This window comes from Plectropomus leopardus, chromosome 16 (genome assembly GCF_008729295.1).
Source record: "Plectropomus leopardus isolate mb chromosome 16, YSFRI_Pleo_2.0, whole genome shotgun sequence".
Classification (NCBI taxonomy): domain Eukaryota; kingdom Metazoa; phylum Chordata; class Actinopteri; order Perciformes; family Serranidae; genus Plectropomus; species Plectropomus leopardus.
The window spans coordinates 22,171,713-22,187,801 of record NC_056478.1 but is presented as its reverse complement, the minus strand read 5'-3'; the positions used below and the strand labels follow the sequence as shown (position 1 = coordinate 22,187,801).

Below are 16,089 nucleotides of genomic sequence, written 5' to 3'. Positions count from 1 at the left end.
GCAGCTGTTTTAAGCAAACAAACAGTTAAAAAATTGCTTGGTTATGGTTAGGAAAAGATCGTGTTTTGGCTTAAAGTAACTGATTTTGCAGCACAATCCTGACAGGAAAGTAAGAAACTCAGTAAGAAACAACCTTTTTTTGTAAAGCTACACTCACTGGAAAAACAGCAATGGGCCACTACAAAACACTCAGGTTTGGATCGTAAGAAACCGAGGTAAAGACACTGGTGGGTCACGACAAAAAACGAATGTTTGGAATCTAAAAATCTGCTGGAAAAGCACAGGCAGGTTGCTACAAAAAAAAACACTTTCTGAGACCGAAAAGCTGATGGAAACACACAACGAGCCGCTACAAAATACCAACTTTTAGAGGCCAATAAGCTGACAGAAACACACTGATTGGCCACTACAAAACACCGATGTTTACAACCTATGAAGCTGGAGAAATAGAGAAAGATCGATACAAAACACTCACTTTCAGAACCTAAAATGCAGTTGGAAACAATGTTGGCTGCATGTGCTAATGCTAGCAGCTCTTACTGCAGTCCCCAAGCTAAAACTGATCAATTTCAAACATAGTTTCCATTTTTATACAACCTTTCTGATTTCAGGTAGTTTACTAAAGATTATCTAAAAGGAAATATTTTGTTCTACAGTTAGATTTTTTTGCCTCTGGCTGCACTGACACATGCATCTTGTCATAAGAGGGGACATTAAAATAAACAAACACTGAGAAAAACTTCAAACCACATCAAGTACATAAGTGTGTTTTGGTGCCAAGAGACCGGTGTTATCAGCAGTGGAGGCACAGCTACCTCTTTCACACATGAATGCCATCTTATCAAGTCAAGAGCCTGCAACGGCACTACTCTAAACTGTCACATGCAAACACACACACGCGCACGCACGCACGCACATGCACACGCACACACACACACACACACACACACACACACATGCACATATGCACGCACGCACACACGGTCCTCATCTGGAGCTCAAGGTATCTAAACAAATATTCTCACTGAGAATTTAATTAGGTCAAGAGAGAGGACAGAAAGAGATCTTAACAAATTAAAAATCCAGTTCCCGCTCTTATTAATCCAATCAGACAGAATAAATTACAGTATTCATAATGTGTACAAACACTTGGAGTACACACAAATCACCTGCAAAAGGAGCATGTGCACCAATCTAACACAGTCTCAATGAAGATTAAATGGGTTTTTTTTATTTTTTACTATTTCATTCCTTACGAGATTGTGTCCACCCACTCTACTAAGCTACAACTGCATCAAAAAATAGATTTATTGTCCCAGAGGGATATTTGGTTATACAGCCAGTGACATATTGAGCAACATATAGAAATTTTCACACAGCAACATGTAGATATCAACAGTACACAAAATCTCAATGAAAGCATCCATCAGTTTCAGGACCGCTTTTTTAAAAACTAAGCAGTTTTATCTTAACACTTTCACATCTCTGGTCCTTTTATCTCTCTACACAATTCAGACAAAACCAAAAAACACGGCAGACTAAATGTGATTTTAATGAGTTGTATTGAGACTCTGCCATTGGCACGAGTGCCTTCATAACAGATCTGTGGAATCCTCTCCTTTTAGCGTTATGTTTACTTTGGCGGCATTTTTCTGAGTCCAGCTTTTGTTAAGCCAACGATCTCAGCCAACTAAACACAATGAGGCAAAAGGAGGAGCAACGTAGTGCGTGTGTGTGGCTGTGGGGATGACAAAAATACGTAAAAAAGATGCAGTTATTATCCTAGTTTAATTTGGTTTCTGCTGCACGTACACACACACACACGCACAATCAAAGTGGGGGATGATCACTCCTCACAGCAGAAAGACCTAAACAAAATGTGTGTGAGCGCATGTGTATGTGATATTTATTAACGAGGCCCTGCAGTTATCCAGCAGCATTCTTTGTGTTATTTCAGAACTGAAAGGCAGGCGGAGAATTAAGTTTTTCAGAGTGGAGTTGTGTGAAACAGAAAAAAGAAGCAGGGACAGAATAAGACACCCCACTTTACCACACTCATTTACACCAGCAACTGGCAAGTGGCACAAACAGAATATAAATATATGATAAAGCTGACATTTAGAGGCATCCATAGATGGATGGCTCTAACTGACGGCCAATTTGGCTGCTAATCTAAAGGCCAAGGCCGCTGGTGGCAGGGACAAGAGATCAATCGTGTGTGTTTGTGAGTGTGCGCTCTCTCACTCACCAAATAGATTGCTGGAGTGGCCTTGCTTGGAGACGGGCCTGAGCTCATTGGAACCCCAGGCATAGCGCCTGTAGCTGTCCCACGCATGTTTCATCATCTGACAGGGGGGAGGAAGAGGGGGAGGGGGAGGGAGGAGGAGGTGAAAAATGAAGAGAGTTAAAGAGGACAATTCAACTTTGAGCTGTAATGAAGAGACAGAATCATATTCAAACAATGGTGGGATTTTGTTTAAATCCCAGATGATAGTGGATTTTCATGGTACATATAAATGTTTGAGAGACAATTTTTACAGTCACACGTCATCCATGCAAACATTTTGCGAAAGGTTAACTTGACTTTATTTTTTTGAAGAATTGTTATCAAATTACATTCTTAACGCTGGAAAAAATACACTAGAATTACAGCCTCGCAGTTGTATGCCTCCACAAACCTGCCAAGTTGCAGTTACAGTTTACACCCATGTCAGTAGAAAACATGGATGCTTCACACACCTTTCCCACTGCAGCAGAGAAGATCTATACAATCAGCACAGTTTCAAGGTGGGCACCCAAACTGTTCAGTGTCACCAGTTCAGTATCTGACCAAATTGGCCAATTTGACCTTGGAGCACCAAAATCAGTTATACTTGAGTCAAAGAAATGTGGTCCACATTTGAAAAAAATTCCCTCAAGGCATTCTCGAGATATCGTGTTTAAAAGAATGAGACAGATAGGGTCCCAGTGAGCTTGACCTCTCATGTCATTTGTGCCAAATTAGAAGAAATTCCCATAAGGCGCTCTTGAGATATAGCATTAACAAGAATGGGGCATACAGATGTAAACCGCTGGAGAGGGCATAAATATTAGCGGTCTCCAGGCAACAAGTATTATGAAAACAGTGTCAAAACTACTGGGCCCACATTTTTGGCATTTCTTTATTGTTATATTTTGCTACTAATTGGCCAACATTTGTACCACTCATTTTTGTTATTGATTTATCTGTCAAAAGTTCTCACTATCAACCGATGAATCATGTGGTCCATAAAATGTCACGGCAAAAAACTGTAAAATCCAATTATAAAAGGAGAGGCTTGGGCCTGAGGCTCTGAAACTAATGACTTATTTGTTTGGACAGTTCTGAACACCAAACTGAAATCAATAGACAACAACAGTGCAACATCTGTCCAGATATTCTCTGTTAAATGACCTATTCAAAATGTCTGTAAGCCAATCAGGATTGGTGGGGGTGATTGATCGTCTCATTTCCGCTAAAAACAAAACCCAAATATCCCTCAGTTCCCTGTGAAAAGGAACATTTTACTCTGCTGAGTCCCATTATCTGCTGTTGAAACCACCCAATTCCCCCAGAAGGAATCATTGAAGTTCCATTTTATTTTAATCTGGTGCCGGCTGGGGGCTTGATAGCAGCATGAACGCTAGTTTTCAATCTAACACCCAGACAGTCATTTCAGTCTCAGTCTCAGCTCCTCCTCCAGCTCGGCATTTGTCTGTCCTGCTAATCCAGGTTACGTAGCATCGCTCTGGAGCTTTCTAGAACCTGCTTCTGGATTAGACACGCTAAAACCCTTTATCCTCCACCTTCAGACGGAGAGTCTGTTCAGTGTCCTCTTCTCATAAGCTCTTACGCTGTAACCTATAGCGTATATGGAGTGAATGCCTGCTTTGTACACCTGAATGTAGTAAGCCACATACACAAGCATTCAGCAAACAGATTGTGAAACTGATGCACAGCCGGCAGGATCTCTCCAAGGGGATCGTATTACCGTGCAATACACCCTCTCTTGGTACCCATATCCTGTTGCAAGCATATACTGTACATGCGTGTGTGTGTGTGCGCTACTTTGCATGCGTGCGTGTCTAAGTGGCACAGTTTCTTCTGTCACTGCTGCTGACTCACTCTTAATTAGCTCACTCAAGGACAAACACTCACAGAGAATAGCAGCAATTCACCGTGATCATCTCAAAATGACCACAGCAGTCAGTAAACCAGTGGGTCAACGAGCCACAAGGTCACGTGACCTGTTACGCAGGAAACCACAGTTGGTAAATAAGCCAGTAAACCAGTCAATAAACGAGCACTTTGGTAAGTCAGTCAAAGAGACAAACAGTCAGGAAATGTGGTTTTCAGTACTGCGACTTCATCCCACCCGTCTCACCGCCACTGCACGTACAAGGATAAGAGCCAGAGAAGCTAAAGTGAGGTTCAATAAAATATGAATGAGTTTTTAATACCTACAAGGTGAAAGGCTGCACTTTATTACAACTACCATTAAAAAAAGAACATCACAAGATCTGGTGGAGGCGGTACACTCTGACAGGTCTACAGGTTGCCGTTTTTCCTTTGGCCAATTTGCTCCATTACGAGTAGTGGTGGTGTTCGTAGAATTACAGCTAAAAATGGCTTTATTATCTCTTGGTTTATTTAATTAAATTAAGTGATTCAAAATTTCTCTAAAAATGTGGAAATATAGAGGGCCCCAAAGCCATGGTGATGTATTAAATCAGCTTATTTTGTCAGTCCTTACAGTCCAAAAAAATCAATCTACGACTAATTAAAGAATATAAAAGCTGAATTTTTAAAATTTTGAGAAGTTGGTACCAATAAATGTGAGGCATTTTGGCCTCATAAATAATAATAAAGGGACTTTATGCAAAATGTAGAGAATATGAATTCTGGAAGTGGCTAAGCTGGCAGCTAGCAGCTAATGGTGCTAACTCGTACTGTCGTATGAGTGCACTTCAAAGCAGCAATGATAAGTAAGCCAAGTGGCTTTCAACCTCTTTTGTCAAGGACCCTGAAAAAAATGTGCATGTTGATAAGATTAAAACAAGAATTCTGTTGTTGACAGCTACAGTTAAGGAGGAAGTGAGACCTAGGATCAGAATAGTCACTCTTATTACTCTTATTCATATTTAGCCTACTTCTTTTGTGACTTAAATAGTCAGGTAAACTATTTCCCCCTAATCTAGTGACCCCCTGGAACTCCCTTAAGGAGCCCTTTTGGTCCCCAGAACCTTGGTCGAGAACAACTAGCCCGTGAGACACACACATGAATGCACTGCTGGACTAGCTTGCCACAACAAACCACAGAGAAGCTCAGATTACAACACAAACAGAGGTAGTGTGACTCAGGACGCCACTTTTTCTTTACATAGCAAATACTGGTTTGCTTCTTTATTAATGCTCTGAATGTTGTATACAGAACCTTTAATCAACAGCGTTGATGTTGATACATTATTGTTATCACACTCATCATTACAGCACAATTATTTTAAAAGGCATTTCAGATAAATGGAATTTTCTGACATCTTGTAGTTGAACCATCAGGAGGCATCCATAAGCAAGGTGAAGCCCAATATAAACATTTGCGCTCACATATAGCCAGGGTTCCCATACATTTTCATGGAAAAAAATTAAAAACTTTTCCATGACTTTTAAGCACCCAGAATGTACCTTTTTTTTTAAAATAAACGTACTATGTGCGATGGTAAACAAAATTTCACACACACAGTATTATTACATCCACAGCTACAGAAATTAAATTAATTTCATTACACACAACAACATTCAATGACCCTTTCCAAAGTTTATAGTGTTTTTTTTTCACTCATTTCATGACTTCCCAGATCTGGAAAATGTGTTTGTGAAATTCTGAACTTTTTCATGGCTGTGGGAACACTGTGTATCTATTGCTGTGTAACAATTATGAGCCATAGAAAAGACACTGTTGTGATACTCTTCTGTTTTTTTTTTATTCATATTGTGAGCATAACTGACAGCCTCTGATGAATAAACTGGAAATTAGGTCACAGTGCATAAAGGAATATGCCATAATATACTCGAGAGAAATAATGGAAGCCTACTTAGCACAGTTACCTCTGATCCCTTGTGCTCCATCTGCACCTGTTTGCTATGCTAACTTTTGAGGGGTGTAGTATTGGTTTAGTGGCAGGTAGACATCATAAGATCAAAAAAACTGGTCTATCTTCACACGTGCCCTTTTTTTTAACACACACACACACACACACGCACGCACACACACACACACACACACACACACACACATGCACACACACACGCACATGCACAAACAAAGAACAAAAGCCACTGCATTTGCATAACATCTCCCACACACATCAAAAGGACAGTGAGCGAAAGCTTTCCTCCATTTAAACCCACTAATTAAAGCTAGTGAGCCTGCTAATTACAGCTCCTATATGCATGTCACATTAAGATATCTACTCAAATACTCTTGTTCCACTCCAAATACTGCACTGGAAAACACAAGAGGATGACTAAAGCTGATCCAAGGTCTGCTCAAGGGTGTTGAGATCAAGATGACAGAAAACACTCCACATGAAAACAAAGGAGAACATAATGGAGGAGTTTACACTGTAATCAAATTGGCACTGGCTATCCAAAAATGGTGTTTTTTTGTTTTTACATATCATAAAGAGATCATTTGGATATAATTCATGGTTTTACAGTATACAACAATGAATACTTAAAGAAATATCAATAACACAATTGCTATTGAGAATACCATGCTATGTATTAAAAAAGACAGTATGTTGTTTAAATACTCAATAACTTACGACAAAATGCCTTAATACAGGAAAATTAGACACCGGGCCGAATTGGAAAAAAATAGGAGTTCCCTTGGCAGACTCTGCAGTTTTTTTACTATGAGGACAACTTTGAAGACATTACAACCCACTAAACACCTTACATTAAAATGCATTGTATCACATAGTGTTTGACAACATGGAAAAGCAGTTGTAAATGCACTCAAAATGACATTTTGTGATCTGATTGTCTAAACCACCTACATAGGTGGTCAGGGAAACATTTTTAACTCATTAAACATAAATGTTAATGCCACTGGGTTTTCAATCCACTATGTGGGCAGAAGTATGCAATTGTGTGGCCAGGCAGCATGGGCTCTCCCTCACCTGACACTGAAGCTATGGAGCGCACAGTGGTCTCTATCACCAGTTTCTTTGCAATCAGGGAGGCCATTTCATCCTCATCGACCTTGTTGCCTTCTAAATATTCCTGACTGGCTCTGATGTTTTAATCAATGAAAACTATGGGCAATTCAAGATATTTTGTTTGTAATTTGTTTTATTATTATGACAAAACTGTCATTGAAATTGCAGACAATATCATAATGTGCACACTATATAAGAGTTTGGGTTTTTCTAAATTAAAGCTTTAAAAAAGTCTTATCAAAATAGCTGTTGACAGGCGGGGTAACGCCCGTTTGTACTGCATTCAGTTGTTTGAGCTGGGCAGAGCTATCTGATCTCAATGTGGCCCTTAGAGACATTTTATTGCCAGGTGTTAATGTAATCACGCCTGTTAATGTAAGGTGTAAAGCGGGTTTTGACTTTTAAAACATCAGTAAAGAGGACGTGGTTCCTGAAGGCAATGTTATCCTTTTGACAGACAGGCTGGCTGAATAAGTAGTCAGGCTGGCTGATATCATGCTAGCTAGTAGCAGAACTAGTATAGGTCTGTTACTGATGTGTAAGCACTCCAGGCTATCCTCACTAGCTTGTCTGCCTCTGTGCTGAACTCAACTCACTTGAATTACTCAAAATCGGAGGCATGAGTGGGAATTTTAAGGCTCTGGAACCTGGCAAGGATCTCCATAAACTGTCAACAGAATTACATTTTGGCAAATCACAGTATATAAATAGGTATGTGTAAATATAAGTGTGGCTCACACTACTAAACATTCCCTGTGTGTTAACTCTTATTGGATTTCATGCTAAGGATCCCTATGTGTTGACTCTAATTGGATTAACCGCGCAGGATTTTCTGGGCTGACCGCCGTTATTAGGATCTGGTGGCTGAAGCTATTTCAGACACACAATATCTCCATGCTAATTGGCTCTGTGTTTAAGGTGCAGTGCTTTTCTAGGGCACCAACATCAAGTTCAATCTAGCAGGAAGATCTTAAGAGCATACACACCTCCTCTCATCTCCAGAGCACGCAGATGCACATGTACAAGGCCGAGGATGAGATTATTTGGTACAGAAAGGCTGCGTGAGAAGTGTTGATAATCGCCTCCTTCTCTATCACTCTTCAATTCATTCATATTCTCTGTTGTTGTCCCCCTGCTCCACCTCTCCTCTCAGCCTATTGATCTGCCTCAGGCACTGAACTAATAACTGTGTCATCTTCACGGACGACACACAGCACATATACAGTACATGCACACGCATCCACACAGCCAAAACCTTGTTCCCCGGCTCTACTACTGTCTCCTGTCAGCAGGACAGCTAATTGTAGTGTTACAGCATGCTAACACACAGCACAGGGGAATAAAATGACTCACTCTCAGGTGCATGTCGTGCATCCGAAGTAAAAATGATGTCTGACTTCTACAAGTAGTTAACATGCAGATTTAAAAAATAAAGTTAGATTCTACAACTTTCAAAAAGTGCCAGAAAGTCAGAGAAGTTGAAACAAGCTACAGTTTCATTGTCAAACATTCACATGATAAAGCATCATAGCCTGCAGACTGTGTAGCTATCACAGTAACAAGCCTTTTTTTTTATTATTGCAGTTAAAACTGAGGTTTGGTCTTCACAACTCCTTACTTTTTCTCTTGCACATCTTCTATATCATCATTTTACTTCTTGTACATCATTTTAAAGACCTGATTCTCAAACATGTTGAGCAAAAATTTAAGAAATGAAATGCTGACAAGACTGGCTGGTCTTTTTTCTCATCGGATGGCCTGCCAACAGGTTGTTGTCTGATTTCTATTCTTGGACTGTGCCGCTCATTTCAGAAAGGGGGAAAGAGAGGGGAAAAACCTTAATAAGCAATTGTAGGTACAAAACAGATGTCTAAATATACAACACAAGGATTTACTTAATGAAGGTTTTGATGAGTATGAAAATTATGTTAATCATTTGCTGAGGGCTTCACATTCACAGATTTGACCAGTACAAAGCTTTACTGTTGTTAATCATGTGCTATGCGCTTTTTCTATCCAAAAAACTATACTTATTATACTATTATACAGCCAATTTAAAAGTTAAAAAATTGTCTTTTATTAGGTAAAAAAATAACATAATCAATTTTATTTGTTTGAAGTCTGTAACATTTTTTTTCATGTGACATTGACAACAATCTCCTACATTTCTATGTTAATATTTAAACAGTGATGAAATAACAGGAACCACAGACTGCATGAAAGAAGTGGACAAAGCCACCGTGATGTCACCCAGTGGTGTGAGCACTGTAGTTTTGAAGCCTTGAGTTTGCCATTTTTGCTATCACCATCTTGTTTTTTTGCAGCCATATGTAACCATATTTGGACAAAGGGTTGCGCTGACTGATACAAATTACAAGCCTGACAGGACCTGTAACCATCAGCATGGCAAATCTAATTCATCAGCTAATGCTAGTGCTTGCTCGGTAGTTGAGTTAGCAAGGTACATCCAAGCTTCACATTAACTGTAATAATAAATGGTATGCTAATTTGGTCAAGCAGAAAACAGGCATTTTACTGGGCAAAAATGTACAATGGACTCTATACAGTGTCTTGTCATACAACTGAATGCAGAACAAGATATTTTTAGATGACCAAAATATCCCAACTTTCATGAACTGAAAACATACTGTGGAAGAAGCCAAAGATCTAAAACACTGACAACACTCAATATCAAGTTCACAGCTTTTTAAATGCACACAGTGCCATGGATACACATTGTAAGTGACTTGTCAATCAGTAACCATACCACAAAGCATACCCTGCTCTATCGTCTGTTTCAATCGAAATGGGACCATAATTTACAAAATGAACATCATGCTGTTCTGAAGAAGACGAGGTAATAAATCAAGTGAGAAGTCAGGGGAGTATTCTCGCTCAGACTTCTATGGACTGCATTGGCTTTATTTTTCAGACCCAGAAGCTACATCCAGTTCTTTTATACAGTCTATGAAGAAAGTAAGAACTCATCAGAGAAAACAGATAACAAGGCCAATTTCAAAAGAAAATAAAAATGGTGTAGTAAACTAACAAATGTGGAGCAAAATGCTTACAAGAAAACAGCAAATAAACAGTAAGAGAAGACTATCCTTCTCTGAATTACACACATTTTTCCTGACAACATCATTTTACTTTTAAGACCACTGACGCTCTCTTTACATTTAAGTGCATATTTTATTCAAAAGAAGTTTGATGAATGTAGTTTATTCATAAGTCTGTGAGTAGGAGTAAAAGTGAAGGGCTTTCATCTTCCACTTTCTTGACTTTAAAGCACTTTGATAAACTTAGACTCAGATCTCAACCTAGTTGAGCACCTTGGAGAGATTTTGGACTGACATTTTAAAACCAGCATCTCAAAACAACATTTTTTCATTTTGTTTTATATTTTGCTGCCCTTAAATAACTATATTTTGTTTTTTTAAATAACTTTCTTTAATAAATTATTCTGAAAACAACACTAGGGTGAAGAACCTTTAATAAGGATGATAATAATAAGAACAGCCCTTAAGGTGGACAAGAAATGTCCCACAAAACCAATCTTAAATAGTAAAATCAAACGGAGAGCCCTTTCCACATCTGACAGGTGCTTACTTGGCATCATGACAAACAGTATTTTACTGACATAAAGTTACAAATGTGTTAACAATACAACAATAAGGCCAACTCAAAGGGCATGCTATACACAGATGAGCACTGAATAACAGTCCACTGAGACATGGTTTAAATGTCCTCCAAATTATAACCTGGCGTGGATTCAGTGTGCACTTTACACTGCTGTTTATACACACACATTTATGCACACAGTGGGATGATGGCAAATCATTAACTACAGTGCAAAGATTTAGGGGTTAATGACCCTGTTTGCTCCAGGGCGTCTTAAGTAATCTGTAACTGAGTCAATGTGTGTGAAACAGGAAAGGGGGAAATAGTGCGTGAGCGAGTTCGTCCAGGGGCCGCTGTGGTGAAAGTGAGGCTGAAACTGAATCCTCTTGTCTCAGGGGAGACACTTGTGACTAACGCCCTTGTAACAGGTGCATTGTGAGCGAGAGTGTGTGTGACGGGGAGAGTCAGAGAGAGTGTGAGAGAGAGAAAGAGGGCGGTTAGGTGGCAATATGGTTGTTGGGCAGATGAGGACATCAGACCGCCAATCTGCATGTGGCTGCACAGAGCTGAAAACACACACACACACACACACACACACACACACACACACACACACACACACACACACACACACACACACACACACACACACACACACACACACACACACACACACACACACACACACACACACAATCTGCCTGCCAAAGCAGCATCCCCAGTGAGTGTGTGGTGAAGTACAGATGCTTGACTGCTTCACTCCCTGCCATGTCAATGAGAGGCAGATAAAGACAGAGTGAGACACTGAGAGGAAAAAGGCATGGGTCACAGAACGTGAGGAGACAGATAGGAAGCAGGAAAAGATTACAAACTGGAAACGTCACGTAAAAATGCTTCACATTAAAAGAAACATGTTAACATCAAGCAAAAATAAAAAAAAAAAAAACAACACATTTTGGTCAACATCTTTAAAGGCAGTTTAGGGTATAATAATGAAACATTTCTTAGAAGAGGATGAAGAAATAATGAAACAAAACCAAAAAAGAGGAGAAGAAGGAAGAGTAGAAATGCATTATTTGGTCTGTGACGATAATGGAAAGCGCTCAGCAGGCCACTGATCTGATCATTTTCCACTCAATCTTTCTGCAAACTTTTGAAATATCACTTTAAAGTTGAATCAGTTTTTTGGGCATCGATAAAAAAGAAAATCCATGAAAACAGTAATTCAAATTCATTGAAGTGATTTTTCAATGTGAATTGGTTCGAGCTAGTGTTGGCCATGTGTCACTATGTGAAAGGCAAAGAATAGAAGTGATGATACTAGTCACATATCTATCTATATTCCAGTGATGCTGATAGGTTTTCTACCAGGCCACATGGAGGACCCGGGGCCCACAGCTGGTTACTGAGCAAACTGACTAGGTCCCCTATGTTTTTTTTGTTTGTTTGCTTTGGTTTTTTTGATAAATTGTTGTGTCACTCTATAAACTGAGTTTAAATTGTCAAACTAGGCAGAGCTGAATCAAGATTCTGTCGCCGCATTGTCTATTTTTCACCATAAATGTGAGAAACATATTTTAGTGTACTGTGTGTAAATTGCAAAGGTTTATGTCCCAGCAACCATGCTAGATGCAGTCAACAGACCAAGCACCTCCCACTGGCCAGACCAACTAGCAGGCTCGGCTGATGCTCTCCCTGAGACAATCCTGACGAAAGTAAAAATCAAAGCAATATTTGACGCATTTCAATTTATTAAAGTCACATAATCAAAGCGTCATCTTATTGGGCTGTCATATTGGCAGAAAAGTTCATTTTGAGCATTATTTCATTTTAAAGCTGTTACCTACCAATACTGATGATGCCGATATTTTCGTGCATCCCTATATACAATATGAATTTTTTTAACTACTGTATCCCATCATTTCTTCAAGTACAAAATCATCTAATTGGCTCGTCATCAAACTGCTATATTTCCTGTCTTACTAAATTTTGTGGTTTAATAATGCTTTTATGATTCAGCACGTCACAGGTAACAGAAATGGAAACAAAGCCACTGATAGCAATCGATCACATATAAATACTGTATAATCTACAGGCACAGGCGTGAGCTTACTCATAAGCCTGTTGTCATTTCCTTCACTGTTCATTTCATTCACAGCAGTTATGTACGGCGTGATTTCTTGTTTATTTCATTATCATAATCTGGAGTATAAACAGTCTTTTGGAAGACCTACTATGTAGCAGGTGTTGGCAGGAGTAGATCATCAGAATTAATGAAATATTACGGTTTGACTCACGACTATGTTACAGCAGTCGGTCGGTGAGAGTAGCAAGAACCTGTTTGCAAGCAAAAATGCAGCCGTATTTCTTTAAAGCAGCTGCTATTGTAGCTTAAGGCTCTTCATTTGTCATGAGTAGAGAAGCAACAGAAATGTCTAGTTGTGAGGAAACACAACATCACATTTAATCTCAGGCAGTTTTCTTACCTATATCCACTTTAATCGCTGCATGAAGTACAGCTGCGAGTGCGTTAATAAGCTAAAGAGATGAGCAAAACCGCAGCAACTCATCAGCAGCATTTTCAAACGACGGAGCAACAAAGGGAAAGCAGAGAGGAGCATGCTTTTAATTTCCCCAAAAGTTCAAATTGATCAAGTTTGTGGTTGTTGATTCGGTTGCTCCGGGGTTGTTTACCAGGCGTGTCTGTGTTTATGCTATCCTGAATTTAATCTCTCCCTCTACATCCACCCCCTCTCTCTCTCTATGTGGGGATGTAAGGAACTGTGTTCACCTCTGTAAAAAAATATTACTGCATCTCTCTCAACCCTATCTCTGAGCCCAGACAGCAACTGCTGCTGGTTCACACAAGAAAACACACAAGTGCACGCGCACACGCACACGCACACACACACACACACACACACACACACACTGTTTATGGGATGAAATAAGAGCGCATTAAACATTCACTGTGATCAACTTGGCAAAAACAAGCATCAAAAAATAAAGCTTCTTGCGTCATGTAAATCATACTTCCCAGATACCATGAGTGTATATGTATTTCAGATACAGCGGGGGGGAAAGGATGGAAAGATGGGAAATGAAAGGTCTGACACATTAAACATCATGAAATAGAAATGACATTTTGAAATGTGCCAGACCCCGGGGCTGCATCTATATTAGAGAGGAGAAGACGCTGGGAGCTTTTACGCCCTACTACACTTGTACAGAGACACTGCTGAAATGCTAGGAAAAAGTCTTATATGGGAAACATATGGAAAAGAGGTGCTAATAAAACTACATAATGCATGTTCTAGGGTTTGATGCAGTGTGGGGGATGGTAAATATGTAAGACTTAGTTGCTAATCTAACTTAAACCTTATACCATTCACTTTATGACAGCTTACATTGCTACTGTTAGTGCACCTTTGTCCTCTGTATGAATTGTTGTATTGTGTTGTTCTTCTTTATTTATTCATTTATTTCTCTTTTTTCGTCTTTAACCTGCCAAGGGACTATGGATGCAAATTAGCAGACCTGATAACTCCTGCATATTTATTTGTATTTTATACTGCTGTTTATAAATATGCTGTGTCCCTTTTAAATAAATATTAAATAACAATAAAACAACAACAATAATGATAATAATAATAAAGACAAATAAAAGTCCCTTTTTTTTAGTCCCCTCTCTGAATTGGACTGATAATTGATTTGTCAATCCGTGAGAGCTGATCATTGAATGAGAGGAGAAGCTGCTGCAGAGGGAGTAAAGGCAAACTTTTAGAGCCAGTGCAAGGAAGAGTTAAGTTTCAGTTTCACTGCGCCTGACGATATGCTGCTTCTGCAATGAATAACTGAAGTGTACATTTATTCCAATAGAGCTCCTGATGATTGGTCCAGCTCTAAAAATGTAAAATCAATACATGACTGCATATGTTTTAATTGTGGCAGACCGCCACAAATAAATGAATGAGTGGGAGACTCTGAAGGCTGTCATAAAATTAAGTCAGAGCTGTCCTAAGTATTTTTCTCATCTTGTTATTCTGACAAAATTAAATATTTTTAATATTATTGCGCACTCCTTTCAGCACTAAAGCAACAAACCAGGTGGACAGTAAACATGGAGGAGACTCCAGGGAAGCAAAAACGTTGAAAAGGAGATGATACTGGTGGAGTTGTGGAGTGAACACAGTCCATGTTTAATTCAGCGTTTATCTGATCCACAAACCGGTACTTATTTTAATGAGAAATCTTGATTTCTGAAACGGCTCCCCTCTCATTTCATTTCCACAGTCCAATCTCACTAATATAACGTAACTAACCAACAGAGGCAGTTGAGGTGATAAAATCAAAAATGTTAAGTACAGTACAGTAGTTTATCTATACAGATTATATTGTTGCCAAACTGACAAGAATACTGTCGAAATATGGCGCCTTTTATCTTGTGCATCTTAAGTTAAGGACTTGTTACTATGTCATATTTCTAAAAGGGAGTTTGGTGTGATATTTTCACCAGGACTAGGACAGGAATCTGATTGTAGTCTTCCAATTAGTGACCCTGGCACATCCACATCCTATTCAAAATTTAGCAGTAATCATGTATGACTACAAAACTCAGTTATCTTTAGATGTGAGAGTGTGTCTGCTCTAGTCTTTAAAGAGTCTTTTCAAAGTGCTCGAGGGTATGAAATACATACCAATCACAGCAGATATTTTGGCTTATCACAGTACAAAAAGCACAGGTGTACAGAAGCTAACAACATTAATAAAGGCTCTGTCTTTGTAGATGCCAGCGAACCAGGATTCACAAATACCAGGCACACCGAAGATGGAGCGCATCCAGTATCAATGCTATTACCTGCACCTGTGTTTGAAGACTCAAACTGTCCACCATTAAAACGGTCTTTTCCCAGGCACAGCACAAAAGCATTGCGGGCACATTTTGTCCCACCTGTGTGTGTCAGTGTTAACTAAAGTATAGCATGCAAATGAGTCCAGGTACAAATAATTAGAATTACAAATGTGCAGGTATAATGGCCAGTAACCCAGGTGCAGCAATTTCCTCAGCGAGCTGAGGTTTAATGACGGGGAAATGAAAGAGCAAATTTCTCTCCAGAGTGGGACAGCAACTGAAAGATGCCTTTTCAGAAGTGAAAAAGTGACACAAGGAGGAAAACCAAAGCCAAGTCTGCCACAAATAATGGCTCTTGAAAGCTACAATAGATGGCT

The 16,089-nt window shown here is 39.3% G+C and overlaps 1 protein-coding gene across 1 annotated transcript in view; it reads right to left on the bottom strand.

The window, feature by feature from the left end:
• Positions 1–16,089, bottom strand: part of man1a1 (mannosidase, alpha, class 1A, member 1) — a 166,179-nt gene that overhangs the window by 116,582 nt on the left and 33,508 nt on the right. Inside the window, exon 2 of the mRNA XM_042503009.1 lies at positions 2,249–2,345. Coding sequence (XP_042358943.1) covers positions 2,249–2,345 — 97 coding nt within the window. The remainder of the gene's footprint in view (positions 1–2,248; positions 2,346–16,089) is intronic.